At 46.3% G+C, this 27,405-nt stretch overlaps 1 protein-coding gene across 1 annotated transcript in view; it reads right to left on the bottom strand.

The window, feature by feature from the left end:
- IGDCC3 (immunoglobulin superfamily DCC subclass member 3) overlaps positions 1 to 27,405 on the bottom strand; it is a 107,168-nt gene that overhangs the window by 46,737 nt on the left and 33,026 nt on the right. The window contains exons 2-3 of the mRNA XM_055002287.1: positions 3,723 to 3,867; positions 1,563 to 1,693 (exon numbers count right to left, since the gene is read on the bottom strand). Of these exons, the coding sequence (XP_054858262.1) occupies positions 1,563 to 1,693; positions 3,723 to 3,867 (276 nt within the window). The remainder of the gene's footprint in view (positions 1 to 1,562; positions 1,694 to 3,722; positions 3,868 to 27,405) is intronic.

Genomic DNA, 27,405 nt, shown 5'->3' with positions numbered 1-27,405 from the left:
CAGGGTATAAGCTTTTGAGAGTTAAACTCTCTTTATCACATACAAGTAGGAATGGAGATCCCAGAGCCTTTATATCCCAGACAGAAAGTAGGAAGGGTGTTGCAAAGAAGGAAGTTAGGAGGCAATGGTACAATGCAAAATACTCTGGAAATCTTGTTGTCTTTAAAGTGCTACTGGACTCGAATCTTGCTCATAAGTTAAGCAGGGAGTGAGGATGCGGGATCCTTGATGGCTCAATGCCCCTCTCCTATGATAGAATAAAATTATGCAAAATATAAGCAGAATACGAGAAGCGTACTAATGAAATATATGTAAATTGTTCTTTATTGATTCAGGGTGCAGAATTCAACTTTTCTTGGTATACAGTATTGATTTTTTTTCTTTCTTATTTTAGCACAGAGTATGCACACAATTCTACCTATGATGAGATGCAGAAAGTAGGGGTAGGGGAAAACTACAAAGACCTAATGCAGGAAGAAAAATTCTCTGTCTAGGACTTAGAAAAAGGGCCGGCAGCTCATCATGCGAAGAAAGAACGATCAGGACAGGGAAGAAAGCCCCCCCAACACACACTGATTGAGAAGTCTAGAAGAAAGCCTTGATGAACCAACTCCTTCCATATGCTCCAGTGTGCCAACTACAATCCTCAGGCAAAATAGTAAAGAGTCCAGTAGCAGTAAAGAGTAGACTAACCAACTTTATTGTAGCATAAGCTTTCGAGAACCACAGCAGCTCTCGAAAGCTCTTTGAGAGCTGTGATTCTCAAAAGCTTATGCTACAATAAAGTTGAAAGTTGGTTAGTCTTAAAGGCGCTACTGGACTCTTTACTATTTTGCTGCTACAGACTAGCACAGCTAACTCCTCTGGATCCAGGGCTTTTTTTCTGGGAAAAGAGGTGGTGGAACTCAGCGGTGGAACTCAGGATTGCGCAATGACGTCACTTTGGGTCATCTGGAACAAGGGGGGAGTTTTTTAAAGTTTAAATCGCCCTTGGTGAAAATGGTCACATGGCTGGTGGCCCCACCCCCTGATCTCCAGACAGAGGGGAGTTTAGATTGCCCTCTGCACCTGTCTGGAGATCAGGGCCAATGGCCATGTGACCATTTTCAAGAGATGCCGGAACTCCTTTCCACCGCATTCCCGCTGAAAAAAAGCCCTGTCTGGATCTATGATCCTCAGGCAGCCGTTTGTTGGCTGTCTGTCCCACCACTTAGAGTGGCTGGTCTGTTATCGACCAAAGTCCTTTTCCATCACAGCCCCTGCTCTGTGGAATAGGCTCCCTGAAGCGGTGATGGTAGCCCCCCTACCTTGGAGCTCATCAGGAGGTGCAGCAAGGCTGGTTTGCCAGGGCTTTTGAGATGGTGTGAAGGGCAGGTATCTTTTAAGAGTGGAAGGGAGGAAGAATTTTGGGGCTTATTTTATTTTTAATTGGAAACGTTTTTTAACTATTATTGTAAGCTGCCTTGAACCACGTGGAAAGGTGGGGTATAAACATTTCAATCAATCAATCAAAGAGTCCTCTGATGGGTTTCATGGGAAGAATAAGAACCGCTTTCACCAACCTGACACTGTAAGCCTGGCTTCCCTGCTAAGCTTCACGCTGGCAATGTTGGTAGCAACACAGTGAAAAATCCCAGCATCTTCGGCTCGCAGTCCGGTAATCTGCAAGACCCCTTTGGGGAGCAGAGTGTATCTACAGGAGACAGAAGATAAAACGACAACTTCAAGATGAGTTCTGTAGGCAGAAAGGCATCCCCCACCCGGAAGCAGGGAGGCCAAGTGGCTGAACTGGCCTCCTAGCAGTATCTCAAGGGCCATTCCCAAAAGTGCTCGCTGGAAAAACAAACACACACTGATTCCATTTGAATTCGACTTCAAAAAATTTGTTCTGCCTCGATTAAAGTTGGTGAAAATCAGAAGTCGTGACTCGTGACTGCAGCCTGCAGACTGACTGTGATAATCAAAAAGCATTAGGCACCCAAGTGCTTGGTGGCATACCCTCCTCCCACAAGCCACAGTTCAAATCTTGCTAGTGGCTGCTGATGTGTCATAGAATAGCACCGAGTGGAGGATCAAGCTTGGGGCCCACTGAAGGGCCTTGATTTCCTATCCCAGAACGTGGTTCAAGCATTTGTGAGGCGTGTGCTAAGTGATAAGGCTGTTTTACACTTCTCTCTTAGAGAGTCTGTGCTCACTGCTACTCATTCTATGGGAGCACCTTCAACTGGAGGTCTGCCTCTATCGTTCCATGGCTCCAATTCTATTTCCTAATTTTTGCAAGTCCTGATCAGGATAGTCGAGGCAAGCCCGGTCTTGTCAGATCTCAGAAGCTAAGCAGGGTCGGCCCTGGTTAGTAATTGGATGGGAGACCTCCAAAAAAGACCGGGGTTGCAGAGGCAGGCAATGGCAAAACCACCTCTGTTAGTCTCTTGCCATGAAAACCCCGCCAGGGGTCACCATAAGTCAGCTGTGACTTGACGGCACTGTCCACCACCAATTTTTGCAAAACTAAAAATAGGGGGATGGATGTTGGATGGGGCCCTCAGTGTGGTGGAATCTCCTATCCTCAGAGCCATGCGATATATGGGTTAGAATGATGGGTTAGGATCTGGAAGACCCAGGTTCGAATCCCAACTCTGCCGTGGAAGCTTCCTGGGTGAGCTTGTACCAATCTCTCTCTCAGCCTCACCAACCTCACAGGATTGTTGTGAAGATAAGATGGGGGAGGGAACAAGCACATGCACCACCCCGAGGTCCTTGGGGAAAAAACCTGAGATAAAAGTCTAATAGTGGAACTGGCGCTCTTTAAGAGGATTTCCTCTCCAATCAGGAAATAATTGGAACTGGTTTACAGATCATTTTATGTTGCACTGCCTTTTTTTGTTGTTGCTGTTTCAGCATTTGGTTGATAAGCTGAAACTGCTTTGATGAAGTCCCCTGCATTTCTGTATTATTTTCAGGGCTGGCAAGATACACGTTATTTTCTAAAAAGCACCTGCTAAACAAAAGACTATATAACCAAGTGGGCCATCATTCCCTACAGTTCGAGAAAAGCGGAAGACAAAACTCTGCGTCTCTCCTTCAGCACAACTCAGTAACACAAGTCAGCTCAACAGAGGTGACTGACACAACCTGCAACTGTGACACAGGTTTTGTTTGTGGTCTGCGGGGTACAGAGTGCGCGTACCTGGTCCCAGAAAATGCCCTGGCTTATCACTTCATTTGCCTTTTTATTGCTTGAGGCTACCGTCTGTGTTGTACATGCAATTCTAAATTAGGACATGTTCCTGTATGCAATTCTAAACTAGGACATGTTCCTGCTTATTTGCATGCAATTCTAAACTAGGACATGTTCCTGCTTACTTGCTTGCTAAGAGCAATCTTAGTGCACCTGTTATTCCACAGAAGTGGTTTTCAGACTTTTGCCCCAGGGAATGACAGCTTGCCTACCACCATCTTCCCCTGAAATGCACAGCCACAAGGGAACACACAGCACGTGCTCTGGGACATGTTATCAGTTCATGAGAAGCAACAGTGAGGTCCAAGAAGCCCAATCAATGCTATACACGCAGCCTAGAACACTTCCCAGAATCCTTTGCAACACACATGGAGCACATAAGACAAATTGACACAGAACGGTGTTTTCTAAAGATAGAAGGTTTGAAAACTGCTCCAGAGCACCCAACACTCCTGATGCAGTGAACTGGCCTCACACTTCTTACCTGTCATTATCTGTATCGATCGGGAGGTGATTCATCTTCCACAAGATCACGGGCTCTGGCAAGCCACGGATCTGACACTGGAACCTGGCGACACCTCCTTCTTCCACCACTATGCTCTGGGGATGGACGTGGAAGTCGGCCATAGCTGAAAGAAGGATGGAAGAAGGGGAAGGAAAAAAGAGAAACGGAACTTTAACAGTGGGTTTGTTTTGTGTTTGGAAGTAGAGCGCTTTGCTTAACTGAGACAGAGTTGTTCATCCGGCCAAAAATATTCATTGCAGACCATTCAAATGAAACACCCCATCAAACATATAAACAATTTCGTAGTGTCAAATTTGTCTGTTACACTGACATCCTACATCTCCTTTGCAGTGTCTTATGCGAGTACTCTCAAGCACTCTTCAGTATGAGCACCTGTGATTGGCAGGCAATAACAAGCCTTCAGATTGGCCAGGCTTCGCATCGATTACCCCCACCTTTCTCCCAGGGAGCACAGCATGCATGGTTTTCCTCTCCTTTGTTTTATCCTCATAAAAACTCAGGTGAGGTAGGTTAGGCGTAGCCCCAGTGAGACTCCAGGCAAAGATCCAAGTCCACTAGCCCCTTAAAGACCAACAACATTTCCAGGGTATTAGCATTCAAGAGTCAAAGCTTCCTTCACCAGATGTTTTTATCGACAGCTTATACCTTGAAAATCTTGTTGGCCTTTAAGATGCTACTGGATTCAAACTTTGCTCTACTGCAGACCAACATAGACCAACAACCTGATATAGGCTGAGGATTTGAATCTAGGTCTCTCCAGTCCTAGCAAAAAACACTAACCACTACATCATGCTTTTTTTACAAAAAGGCTGAGCACCTACCCGTGTCTTGTTGCCCAGTCTGCATTCATCTACCTTTGGCTTGCTGCACTCCATAGCCTACCCGTGTCTTGTTGCCCAGTCTGCATTCATCTACCTTTGGCTTGCTGCACTCCATAGCCTACCCGTATCTTATTGCCCAGTCTGCATTCATCTACCTTTGGCTTGCTGCACTCCATAGCCTACCCGTGTCTTATTGCCCAGTCTGCATTCATCTACCTTTGGCTTGCTGCACTCCATAGCCTTAGTCAGGGATCATTTCGTAAAAAAAGACCTGGAGGAACTCATTAGCATAACTCATCAGCATATCCCACGCCCCTTGCCATTACTGGAAATGTGTCTTTGGCATGACTGATTTGCATATGCCACACCCCCTGACATCACCTATCCTGGCTGTTTTGGACCCAATCCTGGCCATTTAGAGCCAAAATTGGGCCCAAAATGGCAAAAAGGGGCTGAAAATGGCCCCAAAGGGGCCCAAAATGCTCAGGATCAGGCCGCTGCTGAATGGGAGAGTGATCCACCACCCATCAGAGGCCCAATCCAGGCAGTTTCAGCCCCAATCCAAGCCAAAACAGGCCCAAAATGGCTGAGAGTCAGGTGGGCGGGGCCACATGACATGTGACCTCTTTGGGGAACTACCAGAACTGCGTTCCTGCATGTTCCCCCTCAAAATGAGCCCTGGCCTTAGTGAACCTGGATGCAGAAAACACATTCTTCCAATCTGTCTTTGGATATGGTTGCCGATCTGGCTTTGGATATGGATGTGTGTTTGGGATGGGCTATGGCTCAATGGTAGAGTATCTGCTTTACATGCTGAAGGCCCCAAGTTCAATCCCCGGCATCTCCAGTTAAAAAGATCAGTTTATACCATTCTCCTCTTCTTGATTTTATCCTCACAACAATTCTGTGATGTAGGTTAGGCTGAGAGTGTGTGACTGGCCCAAGGTTGTACGGCAGACTGGGGATTTGAACCTGGATCTCCCAGAGCCTAGTCTGACACTCTAGCCACTGCACCACACTGTCTCTTATTCAACAGATGTGTTTTACCCCTGGACGATGCGGCTGTGTGTTGAAATGCTGCTTGGAACCACTGTCTTTCCAGCTGTAAACAAAGTTTGCAGAGCCTCTGCGTAAAGCCGGTTTATTTTTTGTAAAAGCAGGGCATGAATTTTTCATGCTATTTCTAAGAACCATTTGCTTTGGCAAAGGTTGTGGCATTTCCATGGCATCTGACCTAGAACTGTGCTTTCAAGCCACATTACAGGGTCACCATAGAGCCATATCTGACTTAACAACTCGTCGTTGAATTATTGATGCCCGCTTCCATGTTTTATTCATGGTAAATATTAACACTAGTGTGACTTTAAGAGGGGAGGGTATTGCAGAAATTTTACCAGGTAGAGATGATAGTGAAGCAGAACAACAGGGATCTGGATTCTCTACTTGGGGCCATTTCTGTTGGCCAGCTTGCCTTCCGGTTAACCCTTTCATTAAGTTCAAGAACTCCATACCAGGGATTCCTAGAGAATAACCATCTTCTTGAGCTCCCCTTTCCCCTTTGCCCTAATAAACTTTTAATCAGTGAATTCGCATTGCTAGAATATTTGTTTTTGGTATTTCACTTGAGGCTGTTCCAGTTTGCCGCATGGATATGACAAGGCTATGTGACTGGGCAATGCCTTAGGACACGTGCGCTTCGCAGAGCATTTTGGCGCATGCCCTACAGTGCAAATTAAATCAGACATTACTGAATTTTTCATCCAGGATCTGTCATATATATGCCTGCCTGCATATCTGCCATGAATGTATTCTGTGTTACGTGCTGGTCCTCTGAGGGCATGAGAAGTTTCTTCCTGATGTTAAGGCAGTAGGTATTTACGTACTTTCTCTTTCCCCGCTGCCTCCAGAAGTGTCCTTGAAGGCTGGCTGCGGCCAGCTCAAAATGGATCTTTCTTGGGAACTGAGATGATTTCATTCTTTGTTCTGTCTAGCCTAAACCTAGCTTCTCCCTTTCACACACACACACACACCCGGCCCTTTCGCGCCCAAAACTTTAACGGTCCTTATCCCGATGGCAGGAACTTTCCCTATAACTAACATCACCACCCCCATTCACATCACTTCTGCCAATTCAACTGTCTGAGCACCCTGAACTTGATGGATCTCTAATAAAGTTACTTCAACCGATCCAGCAGTGTGTTTGCAGTGGAGAACTTGGGGATTCTACCTGCCAAGGACTGACAAGATCCCTTGGTAAAGTTCCAGGCAGCCCTGGGGTTCATAACAACATAACTAGAGCCCTGCTGCCTCAAACCAGTGGTCTATCTAGTCCAGCATCCTCTTTAGCACAGCAGCCTACCACTTGCCCAGAGGTTTGCTGCCTTGGTATATGAAGGCTCTCTTCCGTCACTATGACTAGAAGCCAGGGCTTTTTTTCTGGGAAAAGAGGTGGTGGAACTCAGTGGGTTGCCAGCACAGGGGGCAACTCCTGGCGGGAGGTGGTGCCCCGGTACCACATGCGTGTGTGCAAAGTGTGTGCACGCTCCCAGGACTGCACAATGATGTCACTTTGGGTCAGCTGGAACAAGGGAGGAGTTTTTAAAAGTTTAAATTGCCCTCGGTGAAAGTGGTCACACGGCTGTAATCAGTATATTTATTACCATCAGAGACCAAAAGTAATAACATACAACCTACAATCAAGGTAAGTCATATTATCTACAGAACTGTCCAATAAAATTCCAGAGTTCGGATTCTTAAATATTTAAAGCCTTAAGACCTGAGTTCCCTAAAACCAAATTGTGAAATACTTAAATCTCTGAAGTTATAAAATATTTAAATATTTCCCCCTATAAAATACTTCCTGATCTGTATGGCCTGCACAGCGAATTTTGCCACCTTTAGAGTAATTTCTTGATCCTTGTCGGCTAAATGTTTTTCTAGATAAAATCTATCATTTCTTCCTGGGAGGTCACATGGCTGGTGGCCCCGCCCCCTGATCTCCAGACAGAGGGGAGTTTAGATTGCCCTCCATGCTGAGCGGCGCAGAGGACAATCTAAACTCCCCTCTGTCTGGAGTTCAGGGGGCCGGGCCACCAGCCATGTGACCATTTTCAAGAGGTGCTGGAACTCTGTCCCACCACTTTCCAGCTGAAAAAAAGCCCTGCTAGTAGCCATTGATGGGCATCATGAATCTGTCTGATCTCTTTTTAAAGCTATCTGCATTCCTGGCCATTGCTATATCTTCTGGTAGTCAGATCAAGATGGGTAGCCGTGTTAGTCTGTCTGTAGCAGTAGGAAAGAGTAAAAGTCCATCACGTGATGATGTCATCACACAGTGCTGCCACCGGGTGGCTGGGGCAGAGCGAGGAGGCGACCCGCGCACTGCACGCCACCCTGGCCGCCTGTCGTTCCTGGTCCGTGTCTGCTGCACCCACCTGGGGGCGGGTGGTGGCGGTGGCGGTGCAGGGCTGGCCGGTGGTGGCGCAGGACGTGCGCCTCTGCCCCCGGGGCCCCCTCCGGCACCCCCTCCAGCCCCACGGCGCCCGCGGCCCCCACCTCACGGCCTCAACGGTGGCGCCAGCCCTGTTGACAACTTCATTGGGTGCATCTTGAGTTCTATAATTATGGAGCAAGAAAAAACTCCCTCTATCCCTAGAATGGAGCTTGAAAACCAAAATTAGGGGCCTGACCCCCTCAGAAAGAACACTTACTCAAAAGTAGCCTTATGGTATTAAACTTAACTTCACAGTACAGCTAAATTTGGGGAGATAACGTCTCGCTCCCTCTTCGATGATAATAGCTTGACAATAACAATGAGTCATCACAAGAAGCAGTAATAAAATAACTACATTTCTCTTGGACTTCTGTCCTGGTTAGTTGGTGTCCCGGGGTGCTTTTCTTAATGCAATATAATGTCATTAGTGCTGGAGGAACTTGTGTAATTTAATAAATTGCTCTCAAATTATAGGAGAATCCAGTTTGAACTGGATTTTGTTTACGAAAGGGAGAGGGGGGAAGGGTCTCTTAAAAGCATAACTGGCTTCTTGGGTTTTGCGAACCCTTTTTGTTTAGCAGGCTTAGGCTTACGACAGAGGGGCGTGAGAGGCGCATGTTTAATGCGACCCATGTTTAATGTATGAAAAGGAACCAGAAGTCTTCCATCTGTCACAGCCCAATGGGAACCTGTGGACGATTGATGGATCCTTCCTGACAGGTCTGCCAATCCTCCCCCTTAAAGAGATGCACATGTGTTATTGCTGGTCTGTGTTGAAGAACGGAGGTGGGTATTAGGCATGCAGAGGTGTGCGTGCACGTCTGCAGCGAGAAAGAATGTTGTGACTGAGGGAGGGAAGAAGCAACATGGGGGGGGGGGGACGACAGTTAAAAGCATAGATTGTTTGTCTGACGATGGGCCAATAGAAATGCCTGTTGAAATGCAGGGAGCGGATCATTAATTTGTGGCACACGCGAATTCACCACCACCCTTTTTAATAGTTAGAACACAGCTAAATTCATACACAGCAGTGGCGCCAGGGTTTTCGGCGCTTGCAGCCAGCTGGCCGGCCGGCTGCCCCCACGCGCATGCGCGCACATGCACCAGTCTGCGTGATGACGTCATGTGTGATGTCATCGTGGGTGCGCACGCGCCGCCAGCCCGATCGCTGCGGCGGGTGGCTGGGACGGCTCACGGGTGGCCTCTGAGCTCTCCTGCTCAGTTGCCCTGCACCGCCGCAGACGCCTGCCCGGGGCTGCTGCGCCCAGCCGGGGGCATGTGCTGGTGGCGGCGGCGGCGTGGCACAGGAGGGATAGGAGGCTGCAGCTCTGTGGTGCATGCTCCCGCCCCCCCCATGCCTCCTCCAGCACTCCCTCCGGCACCCCGCATCCTGAAGCCACCGCCTACCTGGTCTCAATGAGTGCGCCGGCCCTGTTCATACACAACTGCTCCTGCTGAATAAATCCCTTGGTCTGTCAAGGTAAGTATTGTCTACTCCAGGGGTCTCCAACCTGTTGCCCGTGGGCATCATGGCGCTTGCTGACACCTTCAGGTGGCCCCTTTGCCCTGCAAGACTTGTGACTGGCCACTGGAGATTTTATCGGCTGGATCGATTTTCAAAAATGTTGCATTGCCCCTACAGCACAAAAAGTAAACCACAGCAGCCATTCTGTCGCTGCCTCAGACTTCTGTAGCAGCCATTTTGTGTGGCTGCGCCTACCACAGTGTGTCAGAATTTCAAAGGTCTTCACAGGCTCAAAAAGGTTGGGGATCCCAACTAGCAGTATGTTGCAGATTTTGACTGTAAATTGCTTCTTGAATTTGTTGGTACAGCCCAGGAGTCTGCATTTACATTCTTGTGTAAATCTGCATGCATTCATTTTTTTCACTGATCTAGCTAACTTACATTTTCACCCTCAAAGGATAATTTAGGAATAAATTATGCCAAGAATTAATCCCAGGACAAATGGAATAAAGTTTGTAACAATTATTCTTTGGGATGCTCAAAGATGTCTTACAGCATGGCTTCTGACAGCAGCAATCAGGTGGTATAGTAAAATAATGTTACCCTATGTAATAGATCCTATATAAACTGGTCATACACCCTGTAACCTCTGAATCGCTCAGATTTGAAATCCAGTGAAATTTGCTTTCCTTTTTTTGGTAAAGCTCTAAGTAAAAAACGTTGAAATTAACTTTTTCTTAAAGTCACCTTAGAGTCACTCTAAACAAGACATCTGACACATAAAGAACCCGTGTCAGGAGACGCAATGTTAGCCAGGAATGGTAGTTTTAAAAGACAGAGCCTGTGGCAGAGCAAAGGCTTTGCTGTACACTGGCGCTGTGTGAAGGGGCTGTGAAATGTCAGAAGGGAAACATCAGCCCATTGTAACCTCTCCGGGTCCAAGCCTGGCTCTGGAAGGCAGCTCCAGCCCATTTCCATTCCTCACTGTCCTCTGATTGCAATCCCAACAGTTTTAGACTGGAAAGATGAAACTAACAGAACCTTCTGCAGGCAAAGACAAAATTAACAAACTCTCTGAGGAGCAATCTCTGCCGGCTCTGTCTTTTTAAACTACGCGTCCTGGCTAACATTGCATCTCCCTACACTTGACAAACACGCGGCAAGGCATCTCATGTAGAGAGACCCTATATTAGCTGAAGTTGTTGGTTACTGGACTTGTCTCCTTGCAAATAAATGGTTGGTGTTTTGAAACAGCTTGTCTCTGCTGAATGCACCTGAGAACAGATGCCTGAGTGAGTACTCTAGCCAGGGAACCCACAACAAAAGGAGGACATTACACTACCAACTAACCCTTTCTCACAGCTGCCCCCCGCCCTTGACCCCAGATTATAATTTACCCTCACCAGTTACATTTGCATCCCAAAGGGAGCTTAAACAGAGTCAAGGTTGCAGTCCCAGAAAGTCTTTCTTGGTCTGATTCCGCACACATTGGATAATGCACTTTCAATGCACTTTATCAATAATTTGAGGTGGATTTTTTGTTCCGCACATGAAAAAAATCCATTCCAAATGATCTATAAAGAGGACTGAAAGTGCATTATCCAACGTGTGCGGAATCACTCTTGGAGTGACATTGCATTTATACAAATAATGCCAGTCTAAGCTCACAAACATGGAAGAGCCAACGGTGACAGACATAAGGACATCCCAGTGCAGTCTGGAACCCAAGAATTTTTCCACATGCTGGCGGGAGGGGAAGGCTTACGAGCAATCCCATAAGCCCTGCTTTCCTCCCATGTAAAGGGCAGATCACAGCCTTCTCCATATTCATAAGAGCTTGGCCAGATCTCCCTTCATCAGACAGAAAGCCACTCACTAGCCTGACAGCAGAGGCAGAAAATCTGATGTAATAAAGATGAAAACAGGTATTGAATAGAATTTTCTTTACTCCGCAAGAAAGTAAATGGGAGCCATTAGCGGGCAATCCGTTTTCATTCAGCGGAGCATTAGCGATAAGGAGGAGCCTGACCTAGATTTGGTGTGGGAAAAGAGAAACATTAACTCAATATATCACAGCAAAGCGAAGGCCTGTTAGGATCATTAAAGCGCAAACGTCAGGATCAACGGCAGGAGACGGAGACGGGAAGGCGATATATTCCCCAGCAGATGTAAAACACCCTTTCCGCATGAATCTATGCTTGCTGCCACCGCGAGGTTTGGTACCAGTTTAATATCTATTTTGAGAGGGGAAATCCATACAATGTAACCCCCTAATCATCCACTATCCAGGTTTCCCCCTATTGTGCTACGATCTTTCCCAAACCTGATTTGATAAGATCATTTGGTAAAGACTGCAGTCAAAGAATGTATATCGTCTGGACGGGAAGTTGTATGTTTTTGTAGGTCTTGTCCTTATCAGCATCATTTCCCTTGACTCACCCGCCCCTCCAGCTGCCATTCCCCGCCCCCTCCCATGCCACTGAAGGGCTTAAAAAATAGAAAATTGTTATTTGTGACATTGCTATAGCGTACATCAATGTTTTAAGCCCTCCAGTAGGTAGGGAGAGAGTTAGCCATCGAGGGTACCAACAAAAGTGTGGGGGAAACCAACCTGCAGACACTCCCATTGCCAAGGCAGAGGCATTCCCTGTGGCACACAGAGCAACAGCACTTGCAACAACATCATGTGGGCATCTTTCTTAACGGACCGCTAGAAGCACATGGTTTGGACCCATTTTAACGGTGACATGGAAACCTCTGGAAGTTAATTCTCTGGCATGAACTGATGTGAACCAAGCCAACACCCGTCATGCAAGTAACCACTTGTGATTCAGAATCTCTCTATACGAGACATCTTACATGGAGACGCTCAAGTGTAGGGAGAAGCAATGTTAGCCGGGAAGCGTAGTTTAAAAAGACAGAGCCAGCAGAGATCACTCCTCAGAGACTTTTTAAATTTCATCTTTGCCTCCCCGAAGGCTCTGTCAATTTCACCTCCTCTTGGGGGAGGCAATTGCCACTGGTTCTGTCTTTTTAAACAACCCTCTTGTAGAGAGGTGAAATTGACGGAGTCTTCAGCTCTATCATTTTAAACTACACTTCCCGGCTAACATTGCGTCTCCCTATACTTGAGTGTCCCCATATAAGACGTCTCGTGCTGAGACACTCTTAAGTTTGTTGCCATCTTCAGCAGAATTAGACCCATCCTAAATCCAGTGAAGTCAATGGGCTTGGAGAAGTGTAATGGCACTGCTGGATTCCCAGTGGCAAAGACTGAAAGATGACTTCCTATCCAGAAGACAGAAGAAAGGAGAATTCTGGGATATTCCTGCATCAGAAGATAGCCATTAACACACATGCATCTGCCTTATAATGAATGAGACCCTTGGTCCATCAGGGTCAGTACTATCTATTCAGATTGGCAGTGGCTCTCCAGGGTCTCAGGTGGAGGTCTTTCACATCACCTACTGCCTGGCCCTTTTAACTGGAAAGGCCAGGATTGAAATTGGGACCTTCTACATGCAAGGCAGAAGTTTCTTCCACTGAGCCACAGCCCCTACCTCACCCGCCAAAGGTATGTGATCACTCTGACAATGAAGAGAGACTGCTGAATTGCAACTGATACTGAAGCTCAAAACTATGCATCCACCTGGACTGAATCAAGACAGAGGCTTCCTGTCTCATTACCAATGCTCATTTCTCCACACCCACTACCCCTCTGCATACCCCACCATATTCAATCACGCCTGCCTTTGTCATTCACCAGCTATTACCATTCTGCTTCTGTAATCACTCCATTCTTCAAGATATAAGGACAGACGGACTCACATTCTAGCTGTATCTGAAGAAGTGAGCTGTGGCTCACGGAAGCTCATACCTATCACAGATTTGTTAGTCTTATCGGTGCCACTAGCCTCTTGCTCTTTTACACTGATGAAGGAAGTGTTATAGGTGAATAAACAGCATGTGAATGGCATATGTATACATAGCTGTTCTGGAGGGAAAGTGAAATAATTGTATTTAAAGAACAACGGCTTCTCTATATTCTATAGTTCATTTATATGTTCTGTTGTTCTGCCTGTTGTTTACCTTAAAAAAAGGTTAATAAAACAAAAGAACATGAAGGTGCCCCCTTGCAAAGGGGTAAAATCGACAGATATCTCCTCTGCTCTGGCTCCCACCTGGTAGAATGGCCTGCCTGAGAAAGTCAGGGAGACACCCACATTTCTATCATCATTAGTAGAAACATAATTGTTTAGGACAGCATTTTTATAAAGGGAAATGAGTGGTCGTTTTAATGCCTGTGTGGGAAAACATCAGGCACGTTTATTTTATTGCACTGTTGTTTAACTTTTTAAATTTGTTCACAACTTTTACAAACTTGTAACAAATAAAGAAAAGTAACTATATACAAGAACTAGAGTGGATTATATACAATGGAACAATGTTGTTGAACGACCTGGCTGAGCAGAACTAAGTATTATGCAATGTATGTAACAAAATATATCCTACATCTGACATAACTCTAATTGCCTATTATTGTAGGATGTTTATAAAATAAAATAGTAAAGAGTCCAGTATCACCTTTAAGACTAACCAACTTTATTATGACATAAACTTTTGAGAACTGGGCTGCTTTCATACACTTGTACTTTGCCTTTTTTAAAGCATTGACTACAGATGGACACGAACGGGGCGGGGGGGGGGGGATGAACTGTGCGGTTTGTGGTTCATGTATCTGACAAAGAGAGCTGTGGTTCTCTAAAACTTATGCAATATTAAAGTTGGTTAGTCTTAAAGGTGCTACTGGACTCTTTACTATTTTGCAACTACAGACTAACATGGCTAACTCCTCTGGATCTCTAAAATAAAAGGATCAAATGGGTAAGATTTATTGCATTGTTTATTGGAGGTATTATACTGCTTCTATTCAGTAGTTCTCTAATATTGTGATCCAGTTCTATTGCCTTCTTTGTTAATTGTAGTACACCACACTTTGGGGTGGCATTGTTTTCTAACTCTGTAAGTTGCCTTGACCCTGAACAAGAACGGTGGACTATAAATGAAGAAAATAAAAACAAATGCTTAAAAAGGAAAAGGAATTATTTGGATTTCTACAGTCAGATGGCTCCTGGGGATCTACCTTTCAGCTTTTGAAAGAATCCTTTCCCAGCATGCACTTAAAGCACACTAGACCCTTCCGGACACCACGGCAGAGATCAGCATGAAAGGGAGTCTGAGAGCTAAGCCACAAGTGATGCCTGACACAGGTTGGACACCTGTCAGCTTCCCTCAAGTTTTGATGGGAAATGTAGGCATCCTGGTCTTGCAGCTGTAATGGAGAGCCAAGCTGTAAAACCATTTCCTATCAAAACTTGAGGTAAGCTTTCAAGTGTCCAACCTGTGTCAGGCGTCACTTGTAGCTTAGCTCTGACACAGCAAGCAAAATCCCCAGAATGTCTTCAAAGGGATAGTCGAAAACCATCTCCTCAAATAGATTTCACTTATTGTGGTTTTGCTGTTGAGATTCAAGTTAGGTAGCAGACTCTGGGGCAAAAAAGGATATTTAACTTTTTGAAAGTGAGCATGAGCAGGAGAGAAGCCGGAGAGCAGGACAGACGAGCGAATATTCCCCTGCAGGACATCCTAACCCTTTGGCCATTTGCTCACAAAGAGAGCAGCCTTCTTTGGGGTGGTTGTATTTTTTTGTTGGTGGGAAGGGGAAGATTGAAGGAAATGGTGGCTGCAATCAGGCGAAATTAGCAGCATTATAAGATCAGAGGCAGAGCACTAGTCACTCTGGAATCCATCCAGATGGCAGAATTCAGCTGGGGGGCGGGGGAATGAGTTCCTTTTGGCAAAAGGTCGATATACAGCACGCAAATTAAAGGAACATCAAGGCTCTTTCGATCTTGTGCACGCAAGGGAAAAGTGCCAAAAACTAACCTCAGCCTCTGTCGGGCAGGAGCCTGACATAGCAGGCACCCTCACCCCAAGATCTGCTCGGCTTTCCATAGGCAAACAACAGAATCGCCATCCCCACCCCCCACATATATTGGGTCACCGATGACCCAGCTGGCCTGTGGGGAACTTTTTCAAGGGGGCTGGCCTTAAGAGAGCAGGCTGGTCAGCAACCTGATCTACAAAAGAGGGGCTTATGTATGAGAAGGGGAGGGAAACAGCTTGATTTGGGTTTTCCTTCCCACCCTGAATCCCAAGGGTACGAAAATGAGCTTGCAGATAAAAGGGAGAGAGAGAGAGAGAGAGAGAGAGAGAGAGAGAGAGAGAGAGAGAGAGAGAGAAGAAGAAGAAGCTGGGAGCCTTGGAGAGGAGAACAAATTTGGTCCTTTCCTTTCCATGACCCCGGCTTTTACATTCCTAACGGTTTTTCCTGGGTTTTAAGGATATTAGGGTGGGGGGTATATGTGTGTGCATTGTATCTTCCTTCTGCATCTTTTCTTTTAACAAGACACATTACTTTCCCCTCTCCTGGGAACACAATAAGGCTTCCCCCACCCCTCCTGGAGCAAGGGCCTGCTGGCTATTCAAACCGCCTCCACGGCCTCACAGCAGACTGGAGACCCGTTCCCCGTGACTAATGAGGCCATTGTCCAAAGTTGCCACAGCCCAGCCCCGCAGCCGGATTCTGAATGTGCCCTCCTTTATGCGCAGCGAAGCATGAACGGCAGCTCCGCCCATTTCTGCTCCAGGAACGCTAGGAATCCGGGGTGAGAGGTGATGCTTTTATCTGAAGGAAGAGAAAAGGTGGCTTTAAAAAAAATGGCGGGAAATATAAAAAGCCTTCCTGTCTTTTGTTTCTTTGTCCTTCTGCACATGGAAAATCTCTCTCGTGCATTGATTAGAATAGCAAGCGTGGTCTTAGGCAGGTCAGCAAATCCAGTTCAGAGAGACTCCCAACCCAAAAAGCTCAAGGTCAGCTGGCAAGCTTCCATGCCAGAGTGCTGATTCGAACGTAGGTCTCTCAAATCCTTGTTTGACGCTCTAACCACTACACCATGCGATAGCCTTGCATATTCTAGTAATGAGCAGTGGCCGTGATATCATTTCCACAGCTGCACCTTGGTTCAAATGAAGCTCGGGTTGGTGGTGATGAATACCAGCTTCACCCCCATCCCTCCAAAGCAGAGGATGTGACACTCGCTGTAACACTGAACAGATCTGAATAACCAAGTGCGGCAGTTATCAGGGGCTGGCAGGTTAAAGTTTTCATCTGCGGAGTCACATGTTGGGGGTGGTGGCCACCATCGCCGTGGCAGGAGTGGCCCAGGCTGGGTTTATAGGTCAGCAGTGACCAAACAAGGAACTGGAGATGTAAAGTACAGAAGTTCCCCCTGTGCTAGCCAACACAAGTCAGACCTGGCCAATCCAAAGGGTCTACTCTGCCTAAAAATCTTATGGACTCGTGCTAGATACTCCTATTTGCTTATGTGCCGTGGGATGACAAGTCCCCTGGGAGTGGTGGGAGACCTTCCGTGGGCCATGTTCGTTGCTTGCTGCTGCTGCAAGCCGTGACACAAGAAAAAAAAAGCTGGCGTCACATGACGTATGATGTCACTTCCAGGTAGGGATCCGTCTCCCGGCAGTTTACCTGCTTGCCCACCAGTCACCAGCAACCAGTGGGAGGTTTTCAACTGCCCAGAGATCACCTGCCACTGGCAGGAACTCTGGGAACATGCACGATGCACATGCTTCCAGCAGATGTGATAACATCACTTCCGGAAGTGATGTCGTTGTGCCAGCTGCTGAAGTGTTCCCTAATCCCTAACCCCAAATCAGCCCCAAATGCATCGATTCTCAAAGAATTGGCTCTGCGTAGAGCGCAGGAGCCCCCCTGCAGCTGGCGTGATGTCACTTCTGGAAATGATGTCATCACACAAGTGCCAGGAATGTGTACGAGCTTTGCGTGCATGTGAAAAAAGACACAGAGAAGGCATTCAGTAAGTGCCAGTTCCCCCCTCCTCCCGCTGGGAGGGTTTAGGGACATGGCAACCCTACTTCCAGGTTAGTTTCTGGCAACTCCTAGTTTTTCCTGGATGTGACATCATGATCACCTGATGCCCCTCCATGTCCCCACCTCCTAATGCTCCCACTGGTTGCCAGACATGACCTAGCAATCCTATGTACGCCTGAGATTTAGAACTGAGTGTTCATGGCCCATAATACTTACTAGGCCTCAACTCCGAAGATTTCCAGTTCAAGACCTATCTTTAGTCCTTTTCATGACCCTGTGATACATCCCCCTCCTCTCAAATGATAGGTGGAATTAATCCCCCTCTTTGCTTGGCCGTAGTTATTTAATCCGAAGCTAGTCCAGCTGCCTTCTACTGACCATCAGATTCAAGTTTCTCATCCTTTGCGGAATGGTTTGTGTTTTTCTCCCCCCTTTTGTGGGATATTTTGGCTCTGTTCCTTTCCTGAAACAAATAGTTCATGTAATTCTACATGCCGTTAAGCACCATAAAGGCTAAGAGGTTCTAATCCTACCTCCAGAAAAAGACTCATTTCATTAGCCCACGTTCACCAGTAAAATTACTGCATCCAACTAACGAATTTTGAATGAAATGCTATTTTTAAATTTTTACACTTGTCACTGTACTCTAACCTTGCTCATCGACAGCAAACCAACATGGCTACCCACCTGAAACTATCTGCGCGTTCCGGAAAGCAATCATTTCTAATAATAGCCTGTTAAGCTTCCAGAATGACATTCGTGCAATTAGCTTACTTAATGTCGTTTTATCCTGCCTTTGTTATTTTTGGAGAATTACTTCATTCCCTGCTATCAGAGATAGTGGAGTGTGCCGGTCTATAAGGAGTTCACCTTTTGTTCTCTTACTGGTTACCCATAGAAGAGGAAGATTGCACAGATGAATGACAAACGGGTCTATCATTGGGCCCTCTCTGCATTTAATGTCTTCATACTGGCTCATTAATTACCCCAGAAAGCTCCTTTCCAAATGGAACCTGTGATTTATAGAAAGCTTGGGCAAGGTGCCATTTTCATCGGAGGAGCAGCCAACAGCCTCGCTAGAGTTAATTGCCTCCTCCTTCCCCGGCAATCCCAGACGTCATCTTTGCTGTGTTTTGCCTTTGTAAGGACTAAGGGCTTGGTTCAATCATACATCTTTGGAGCTGCATGATGTCACCCACTGAAAAGATCCTCACACACACACACACACACACACACACACACACCAGGGTTAACGTCTCTCAAGAGATGAGGAAAAAAAGATGCAGGACACTGCAAGGTTGGGGTTTTTACAGAGAACTGGGCTGCTTTCATACACTTGTACTTTGCCTTTTTAAAAGCATTGACTACAGATGGGCATGACTACAGAAGGGGGACGAACCGTGCGGTTCGTGATTCATCGCATTTCACAAAGCACGAACTTTCACAGATTTGCCTCGGTTCACGAACTGGTTTGTTTGGTTCATGAAAATGTCACTTATGGGGCAGCAGAAGGTCAGGGCCGTTTCCACACGGCTTACCTTTTGCCAGAACACAGTGTGTTCTCACATGAAATCATGCGATAACAGCGTGTTCTCGTGCGAAATCACATGATAACAGTGTCTTCCTGGTGCGATTTCGCGCATGAAGGCGCTGTGTTCCGGCAAAAGGTAAGCCGTGTGGAAACGGCCCTGCAGAAAGCCCTTCCCCCGCTGCCTAGGAAACTGATTGATCGGCACCAGGCTCTCTGCAGTGACAAACTGAAAAATGAACCAATGAATTGGCCTAACGTTTGTGGCAGTTCATCAGAAACAGGTTCTAACGAACTGCCGGTTCATGAACCACGAACTGGCCCGGTTCATGATGAACTTTGGTTCGTATTTCGGTTTGTGCCTCTCTCTAACACTGACACGACATCCCCCTCTAACAGGCCTCTTTCGAGGGTTTCCCCTGCTTGCTCCAATGCAGTCCAAGTGTGTTTGCCTATCATATGGATAGATTGGTATAAATTTTTAGATACGCCACTTTCCCTCCCACGCCACTAGATGTTTTTTTAAAAGATTGGTAATAGCTATTACATTACAGTACAATAATACTATAATCATTTATGGTCAATAGTGCCTCCAAAATTCTCAGCTTTCATTTTATTTTAAAAGGGCAGTCTCTGGCCCTTTTCATTGTGGAGATATAAGGGGGAAAGTGTGAACAGGTTCCCCCCCAGATGGGCTGGAAAGGAATGGGAAGGGGAGCTGCAAGATGGTTTGAGTAAGGGCCTACTCCTACTATAGGGTAGGAATTTATGGCTCAATCAGTATGCTGAATTTTCCATTGCCTCTGCAAATACAACACAAAGAATTATTACCATGGAGATCGTAAAGAGTCCAGTAGCACCTTTAAGAGTAACCAACTTATTTGTAGCATAAGATACAAATGCATCTGAGGCATCTGATGAAGAGCACTGTGATTCTCTAAAGCTTATGCAATACTAAAGTTGGTTAGTCTTAAAGGTGCTACTGGACTCTTTACTATTTTGTAATTACAGACTAACATGGCTAACTCCTCTGGATCGATCATCATGGAGATACAGCCCTGTTCAAACTAGGGCATCTGCCTCTGGCCAAGATGCAAGGGGAGAAACCCCAGAGGACCAGCTTTGCAAACTTAAACTAGTTGCCCTGCCCAGCCATGTTACAACTAAGGGACCAAGGAAAGACTTGCCGGGCTGGGAACTTGTTTAGGAGGAACCAGAGCAAGGAAGGAAATTACCATGTCCAATCACAGAGGGGAGGAGACGAGGTAAAATTTTTAAAACGTGACTTGTTCCAAGGCAGCTTTGGGCTTCCACATGGTACAGTAGCTTAAGAAACTGGGCTCCAGCTGAGCTCAGAAAAGGTCCATAGTTAATGTCCTGCATTTAAGAACACCCACTGAACCTACCCCGGAACCAAATGAAAGCAACTTCAGACACAGCCAAACCAAAACATTTCACTCTCCTGGAAACTTCACCTTCAGCAGCAGACATAAACATGCCCTAAGAAGCAGTCCCTCCTCAGCAGAAGGACTCAGCTCCCAAATAGCAAAGTAATAGTCAGATGCATCTGACAAAGAGAGCTGTGGTTCTCGAAAGCTTATGCTACAATAAAGTTGGTTAGTCTTAAAGGTGCTACTGGACACTTTACTATTTTGTAACACAGCTAACTCCTCTAGATCTAACCCCCTAAAGGATCCTAGTGTTGAAACTGCATGAAGAATGAAATGAATAAATACATTTTGTCAGTCCTTTAAGCATGCATGCGTGCACGTTGTTTTTAAAATAAACTCAAGGTATCAGAAATGCTGATACCTTGATGCTGATATTGCTAATCCAGTATCCCTTTTCTGAATTTCTATATTCAATGTAATGTGTCCTTCCCTTCTCCCAGTAGCTACAAACCTCCAAACGAGGTTAGTATGTGTGTGCAGGACTGCCTAAGTGACAGGATTAAAGTGGAAAGAGGTACATTTTGCAAAAATCTTTGTGTCCCGTAAAATAAAATCAGAACTCCAAATGCACACTGAGTGAGGGTGATTTTTCAGGGATGTGGGCTACGAAACAGGACAAAATATCATAACAGGAATCCATAAATAAAGTTTGAGCATTCTGAGGTATGGCAAGCACCACTGGCCTCACTTTAAGAGCCAAGCTACAAGAGACAAATTACACGAGGAGGAGCACATGAAGGGAGTTGCAATGTTAGCCGGAAAGCTGAGTTTTAAAGGAGATCAGAAGTCTTTGTCAATTTCCCTTCTCTAAAGAGCCAGGGAGATCTCTCCTCAGAGGGTTTGTTAATTTCCTCTTTGCCTCCTGAAGGCTCTGTCAGTTTCACCTCCCCTTCTAGGAGGCAAAGAGGAAATTAACAAAACCTCTGAGCAGGGATCTCCCTGGCTCTGTAGACAGGGGAAATTGGCAAAGCCTTCCGATCTCTTCTAAAACTCAGCTTCCCGGCTAACATTACAACTCCCTTCACATGCTCCTCCTCGTGTAATTCATCTCTCGTCGCTTAGCTCTAATTTGGCTTTGGGACAATAATCACATAGCTAAATTTGACTGGTTGCACAACTGTGTGATGCCGTTACACTATGTACATAATTTCACACTGAGTGGTGATTGTTCCTGGCATTTCCTTTTGGGGTTTTTTTAAATGGTGCTGAAGCCACCTCAGGTCCATCTGGAGAAAAATAGGGTAGAGGCAATTTAAATAACGCATTTAAATAAATAAATCTGCAGACTGGGGGAAGAAGCGGATGTGATCAAGCAGCAAACAGTACATGAAAAAGTTATGGGAGGGGAAGGTGGAGGTTGTTCAGCAGTCCCCTAATAAATGAACCTGATTCCATCCCCCATATTCTAAAACTGGGTAGACACAGCTGCTCTGTACCTGTAGCCCCCTTTGCTGCATGGTGGGACGACGATGCACACAAGACAGAATCCAAGCTATAACATTCCCTGCCATTGCTTATCTTATTTTGTATATGTTTTCCGTTAATGAAACGGGAATTCCTCTCTCTTTGCTGAGCACATCTGCTCCTTTGGCACCTGTAATGGTTTCTGGATTTTGTTGGCAACGCTTCAAAAAAATAGGCACCGCTGAATCAGCTGTTCCGCCGAATATAGGGCAAATCCCGGGAAACAGGTCATGTGACTTCATACACAGGGCCACCCTGTTCTATTTATTCGCTGGGAAAAGCCCCGTTGGCTGAAAATAGCTTATCGCTGGAAGTTCCCTCTTCCGCCTATTCCACCGCAGCCTTATGCTTCCGTTGGCTGCCAGCCAACCTCTCGCTGCCTGATAGAGAAAGTCCACGGCTCCAGTGCACAGCACGTCAATTTTGCAATTTCACCACCTATGAATCGCAGGCATGGTCAGTGACATTCCTGATGACTCACAGTCTAGAAAAAGCATCTTTTGATACTCCTGTCACCTGCTGTACACACATATATATATACACACATTCAGGGATCAAACGTTTTGCCCAGAGGCAAAAAAAAAAGGCAGGCGGTGAGCATTTAAAGCCGGGTGTCAAACATCCACAACCCATCACACTACCCTGCTGAAAAACAAAAGAAGTTTAAAAAAAATCCAATTTGCTTCCTTTAGAAAGGAACATAGTATAGTAATACCCTCAACTGACATGATCATCTCCTCTAAACGGTTGGATTTCAAACCAAGTAAGAAGACAGTTTTGACAGGGTGTTTTCGCGGCAGTTTTTGGGAGGAAATCTGGGTTGTCAAAATCCCCTTTGCCTTTTTATTCTCCGGAGAATCTCAGGCACCAACTCCTTGCCTGCTTGCAACGCCATGCTTGCGCACATGAGCTATGTCACTGGAGGATTACATCGACCCAGCGGAGAAGGGAACAACTCAAATAAGAAGAGAAATTCAAAAGCAAGCTACTAGTAATTCTACAGTTCACGAGCACATTGCACGGTCGGCAAGCAATTACTCTTGAGTGTCTGGGAAAGCCACACAGCCCAAAATATTCAGTAATATTATGCACTCCAGCATAACAATATCACAATGCATATAACGACTCCCTAGGAGACCCAATATGCCACCTTAATAACTTGTTTACACCGTGAAATTGACCACAGATAGGAGTTTCCACATTTAAAATGAGTCCACAGAGTGCCTACCAAGAGGAAAACAACCTTCCCAGTGAATCAAAAGACAAACAGAAAAATTTACAGGCCAGATTCCGAAGGAACTAAGAATTTCCATCACAACTCCTCTGCTCAAATTACAAACGGAAGGCTGGGGGAGGGAGGGAAACTTTAAAATGAAAAGAAACGACAGGCAGCTCTCCTCCTTTGTGCTAAGACACAATGCCGATGTCCAAAAAAGGAAAGCCTCCGAAAAATGTGCGGCTTGCCATCTGGCAGAGGGGCCAGACAGCTAATGGACGTCCGCTGCTACTCAGCGGCCTAAAGAAGCCACCGGGGAAATCAAGCCCGGAGAAGTTCTCCGTGCTTTAAGTCATATATAAATTAATGCAGATGGATCGCGGCTAGGAGGGGGCTGTCTTTGGTGACCTGCTTGACTAGAGGGGTCTCAGCAAGAGGGGAAAGAAGGGGTGGAGGATGCTCACAGCTCCCTACTTACAGCATTTCTGCTTTTCATCTTTGGGAAAAGGGGAAAGTATCTCTTCCAAATGGCGAGGCTGTGACATAAATATGCAATTTGGTGCTTGGGATCAATTGCACAGACTGTGCACTCCACCCCACCCCACCCCACCCCATCCTGGCTGCCAGTGAGTGGGTCACGCTTAATGTGACATTGCTGCCATCTAGACCAGGGCCGTTTCCACAAGGCTTACCTTATTCTGCAAAATAGCGAAATCTCGTGCGAAATCTCGCAAGACGCTGTTATCGCGTTTTCTTGTGCGATAACAGCGTCTCCTCGCAAGATTTCGTTCGAGATTTCGCTATCTTGCAGGAAAAGGTAAGCCGTGTGGAAACGGCCCATGTGTACATTGGCTGGGACTCCTTGCAGCGGGCAGCGCTTGATTTTGCACCCTTATTCCCACTTGCCCACTGTGCTTACACTTGGGCAAGCCTATTGTGCTGCTCTGTTGCATTATCAGGTTCTCCTGTCTCTCATTGGTAATAGGGATTGTATAAAGCAACTACAAGAAAGTTTGATTAGGAATGCCACGGGAGGGAGGGGAGGCTCTCCGTCTCTTTGTTGTTGTATTGGCTAGAATACTAAAACCAGAAAAGGTGGCTTGTATTATCTCTAAGATTTATAGTGGCCTTAGAAAACCTATTTTGTGTTTTTGAAATGGGGATGCAAACAAAGCATGCAAAAGTTGTGCGCTATACCAGAGGATCCATAACCCCGTGGGATCTCTTACCAGGTCAGATAATCTATAATCTGCAGTTTTCAACTTTTCTCGCTCAAACCTACTGAAACCTCACGCTGAGCATGTAAATGATTCAATTTAAAAACTTTTTTTTGTGCTTTGGTCCTTGAACTTTTATATAACACCAAATTACCCACTGCTGTTCAAGTGTGTGTCCGCTGAGTAATTTCGTTTGCATTATCGGGAAGTTTGGGGAGTTTATTATCAACTCGCTCAGCGTTTTTGTCGCACGTCGAAGATCTGAGGTTCTGGCACCACAAGCCAGCTTCTTTTAAGCCTTAACGAAACTGAACCCATCACCATTGTCCCTTTTCCCCAACTGTGCACAAACATGTTACGTGGCCACCACCAGCCATTCTGTTCTTAATGGTGCTAGTGGGATGGACGCTCAGCCCTCCCAGATGCTGCTATCAGCTTGCATGTAAAGGAAGAAATCAAGCAAGAGTATCAGAAATGGGTCACCCCACCAAAACCCATGAGTCAAACTCAAGGAAAGGGGGAAAGGGAGCTTTATGTCACGAAGCTGAAGTTAGTTCCCAGTTGCCTATTCACAGAGCAAAACACAAATATGGGGGAAATTGAAAAGCTCTGTAACTCAAAATAAAGACTGTAGGAGCACACGCCATACAGCTCTGTGTTCAGCAGACTCTCCCCTCTAAGTGGACATATATTGGGTCCTCCTACAAAGCCCAGTTCTTGAGTTAACAGCTTCAAAGTAGGGTAAGAGATACAAGCCCTCTGTGACCCATCTTTGGATGACCCCAGATCACACAGCCCTGCACTCTCTAGATTGTCCCCTACAACAAGACATGTGCTGGTGCCAATCCAAACTCTGGTTCTGGAGCTAGGACCTCCTGTTTGGGCTGCCTCCCAGAAGCTGGTGTTGGGAACAGCTGCGAATAAGGAACTGAAAGAGAGACACGCCCTCTGTACCCCCCCCCCAAACAAACACAGCCCTGCACTCACTAGACTGTCTAATTTTGGAGCTTTTCAATTTCCTCCAATGGGCTAAGAGTACATGCAGTCAGGAATCCCAGGAAGGAAGGAGAAAGCCTAGCTTTTCTTTCAGCAGGAGGCTTTTAAATGTCAGGTATGGCTTTAATGAGCAGGGCTGGGATGAGAATTGCAGCTGGCTTCGAAAGCTGGAGGGGAGTTGAAACAAAGCACCCATCTTCCCGGGCCCTGGATGGAAAATACAAACTCCCAAATCTAGCCATTCACAAATAGTTAGATTCAGGGGTCATTTCATAGAAAAAGAGCTGGAGGAACTCATTAGCCTAACTCATTAGCATATGCCACACCCGTTGCCCGCACCGGATGTGCGTCATTAGCATAACTGATTTGCATATGCCACACCCCTGACCACCTATCCTGGCTGTTTTGGACCCAGTCCTGGCCATTCGGGGCCAAGATTGGGCCCAAAATGGCAAAAAGGGGCTGAAAATGGCCGAAAAGAGGCCCCAAATGGTCAGGATTGGGCCACTGCTGAGTGGGAGAGTGATCCACCACCCGTCAGAGGCCCGATCCAGGCCGTTTCGGCCCCAATCCAGGCTGAAACGGGCCCCAAATGGCCAAGAGTCAGTTGGGCGGGGACACCTGACATGTGACCTCTTTGGGGAACTGCCGGAACTGTGTTCCCGTGCGTTCCCTGGTTAGAGTTCAACAAATAACCGTCGATGTCAGAAGATGTTGGAAATGAAGCAGCTCTGGAAAGGGTTCCAGTTGGCTGATACTGGGTAACCTATTATTATTATTAACTTTAGATTACAAAATGTTTTATTTTCTTCATTTATACCCTTTTCTCCCCTATGGGGACCCAAAGAAGATTACAACACCCTCCCCTTCTCCGTTTCACCCTTCTCTTCATTTTATCTTTATTTAAAATATGAGAGAAATTCAATCAGACATCAAAGACTTCCAATGAACAGTGCTGTGGGACAAGGATTACAGAAAGCAGAAAACAATGCAAACAGAAAACAGTCTAAGGCAACAAAATCTGTCTGAAAGGTGCCATAACATCATGCAAAAAGGGGCAGATAAAGGTCGTGGATGTAGCTATAAGGAAACAATAAAAATTGCAAACTACTACCATACCCTCCCTTACAGAAGCAATCTCCTGCTATCCTCGCAGATTTCCCATCTTGGGCCCTTCAGGCAAATTTCATTGGCAGACTTCTCAGTGCAGGGAAGGAAATTGTGTTATACTGTAAAGGATGCTCCTTTTACAGTTCAGGGTGCTGGTGGTGCAATAACGCAGGCCCCAGGAATGTGTGCCGTGTATGTTCCCAGGGAACCTGCCTAGGGTTGCCAGCCTCCAGGTGGTGGCTGGAGATCTCCCAGAATTACGACTGATCTCCAGGTGACAGAGATCGGTTCCCCTGGAGAAAATGGCTGCTTTGGAGGGTGGACTCTATGGCATTATATCATTCTGTGGCCCCTCTCCTTACCAAACCCCACCCTCTCCAGGCTCCACCCCCCAAATCTCCAGGAATTTCTCAGCCTGGATCTGGCAACCCAATACCTACCTGTGGTGGGCAATCTCTGGGTGACCCAAAACCACCTGCTGGGAGATTGCCCATGACTGGCAGGCAATCCCTATGGACAGCTGACCCAGGGGCTGGAAGGTTAGATTAACACTCTGATGGGATTGCTTTTCAAGCCAGTTCTTCTGATGAAGCCCCTGAATCTAGGGCAGGGGTCCCCAACATGGTGCCCACGGGCACCATAGTACCCACTAACATCTTTCCTGGTGCCTGCCAAGTGTTTTTCGAAAGGGGGTAGGGCCAGTGGGGGCTTTTGCCCAGCAAGGCTTCTGATTGGCCATTGGAGATTTGATTGGCTGAACAGATTTTTAAAAACAGAACTTTGGTAGCAGTTGCCACCACAGCACAAGGATCTTCAATGTGTGACAGCAGGTCTGCTGTGGCAGCCATTTTGTAGCTGGCTCTTTCTCTGATAGCAGCCATTTTGTGTGTGCTCCCCTCAGTGTGTCA

Source organism: Eublepharis macularius, chromosome 18, assembly GCF_028583425.1.
Source record: "Eublepharis macularius isolate TG4126 chromosome 18, MPM_Emac_v1.0, whole genome shotgun sequence".
In the NCBI taxonomy this organism is placed as follows: domain Eukaryota; kingdom Metazoa; phylum Chordata; class Lepidosauria; order Squamata; family Eublepharidae; genus Eublepharis; species Eublepharis macularius.
The sequence above is the reverse complement of the archived record's forward strand: the minus strand, read 5'-3'. Positions and strand labels throughout refer to the sequence as shown.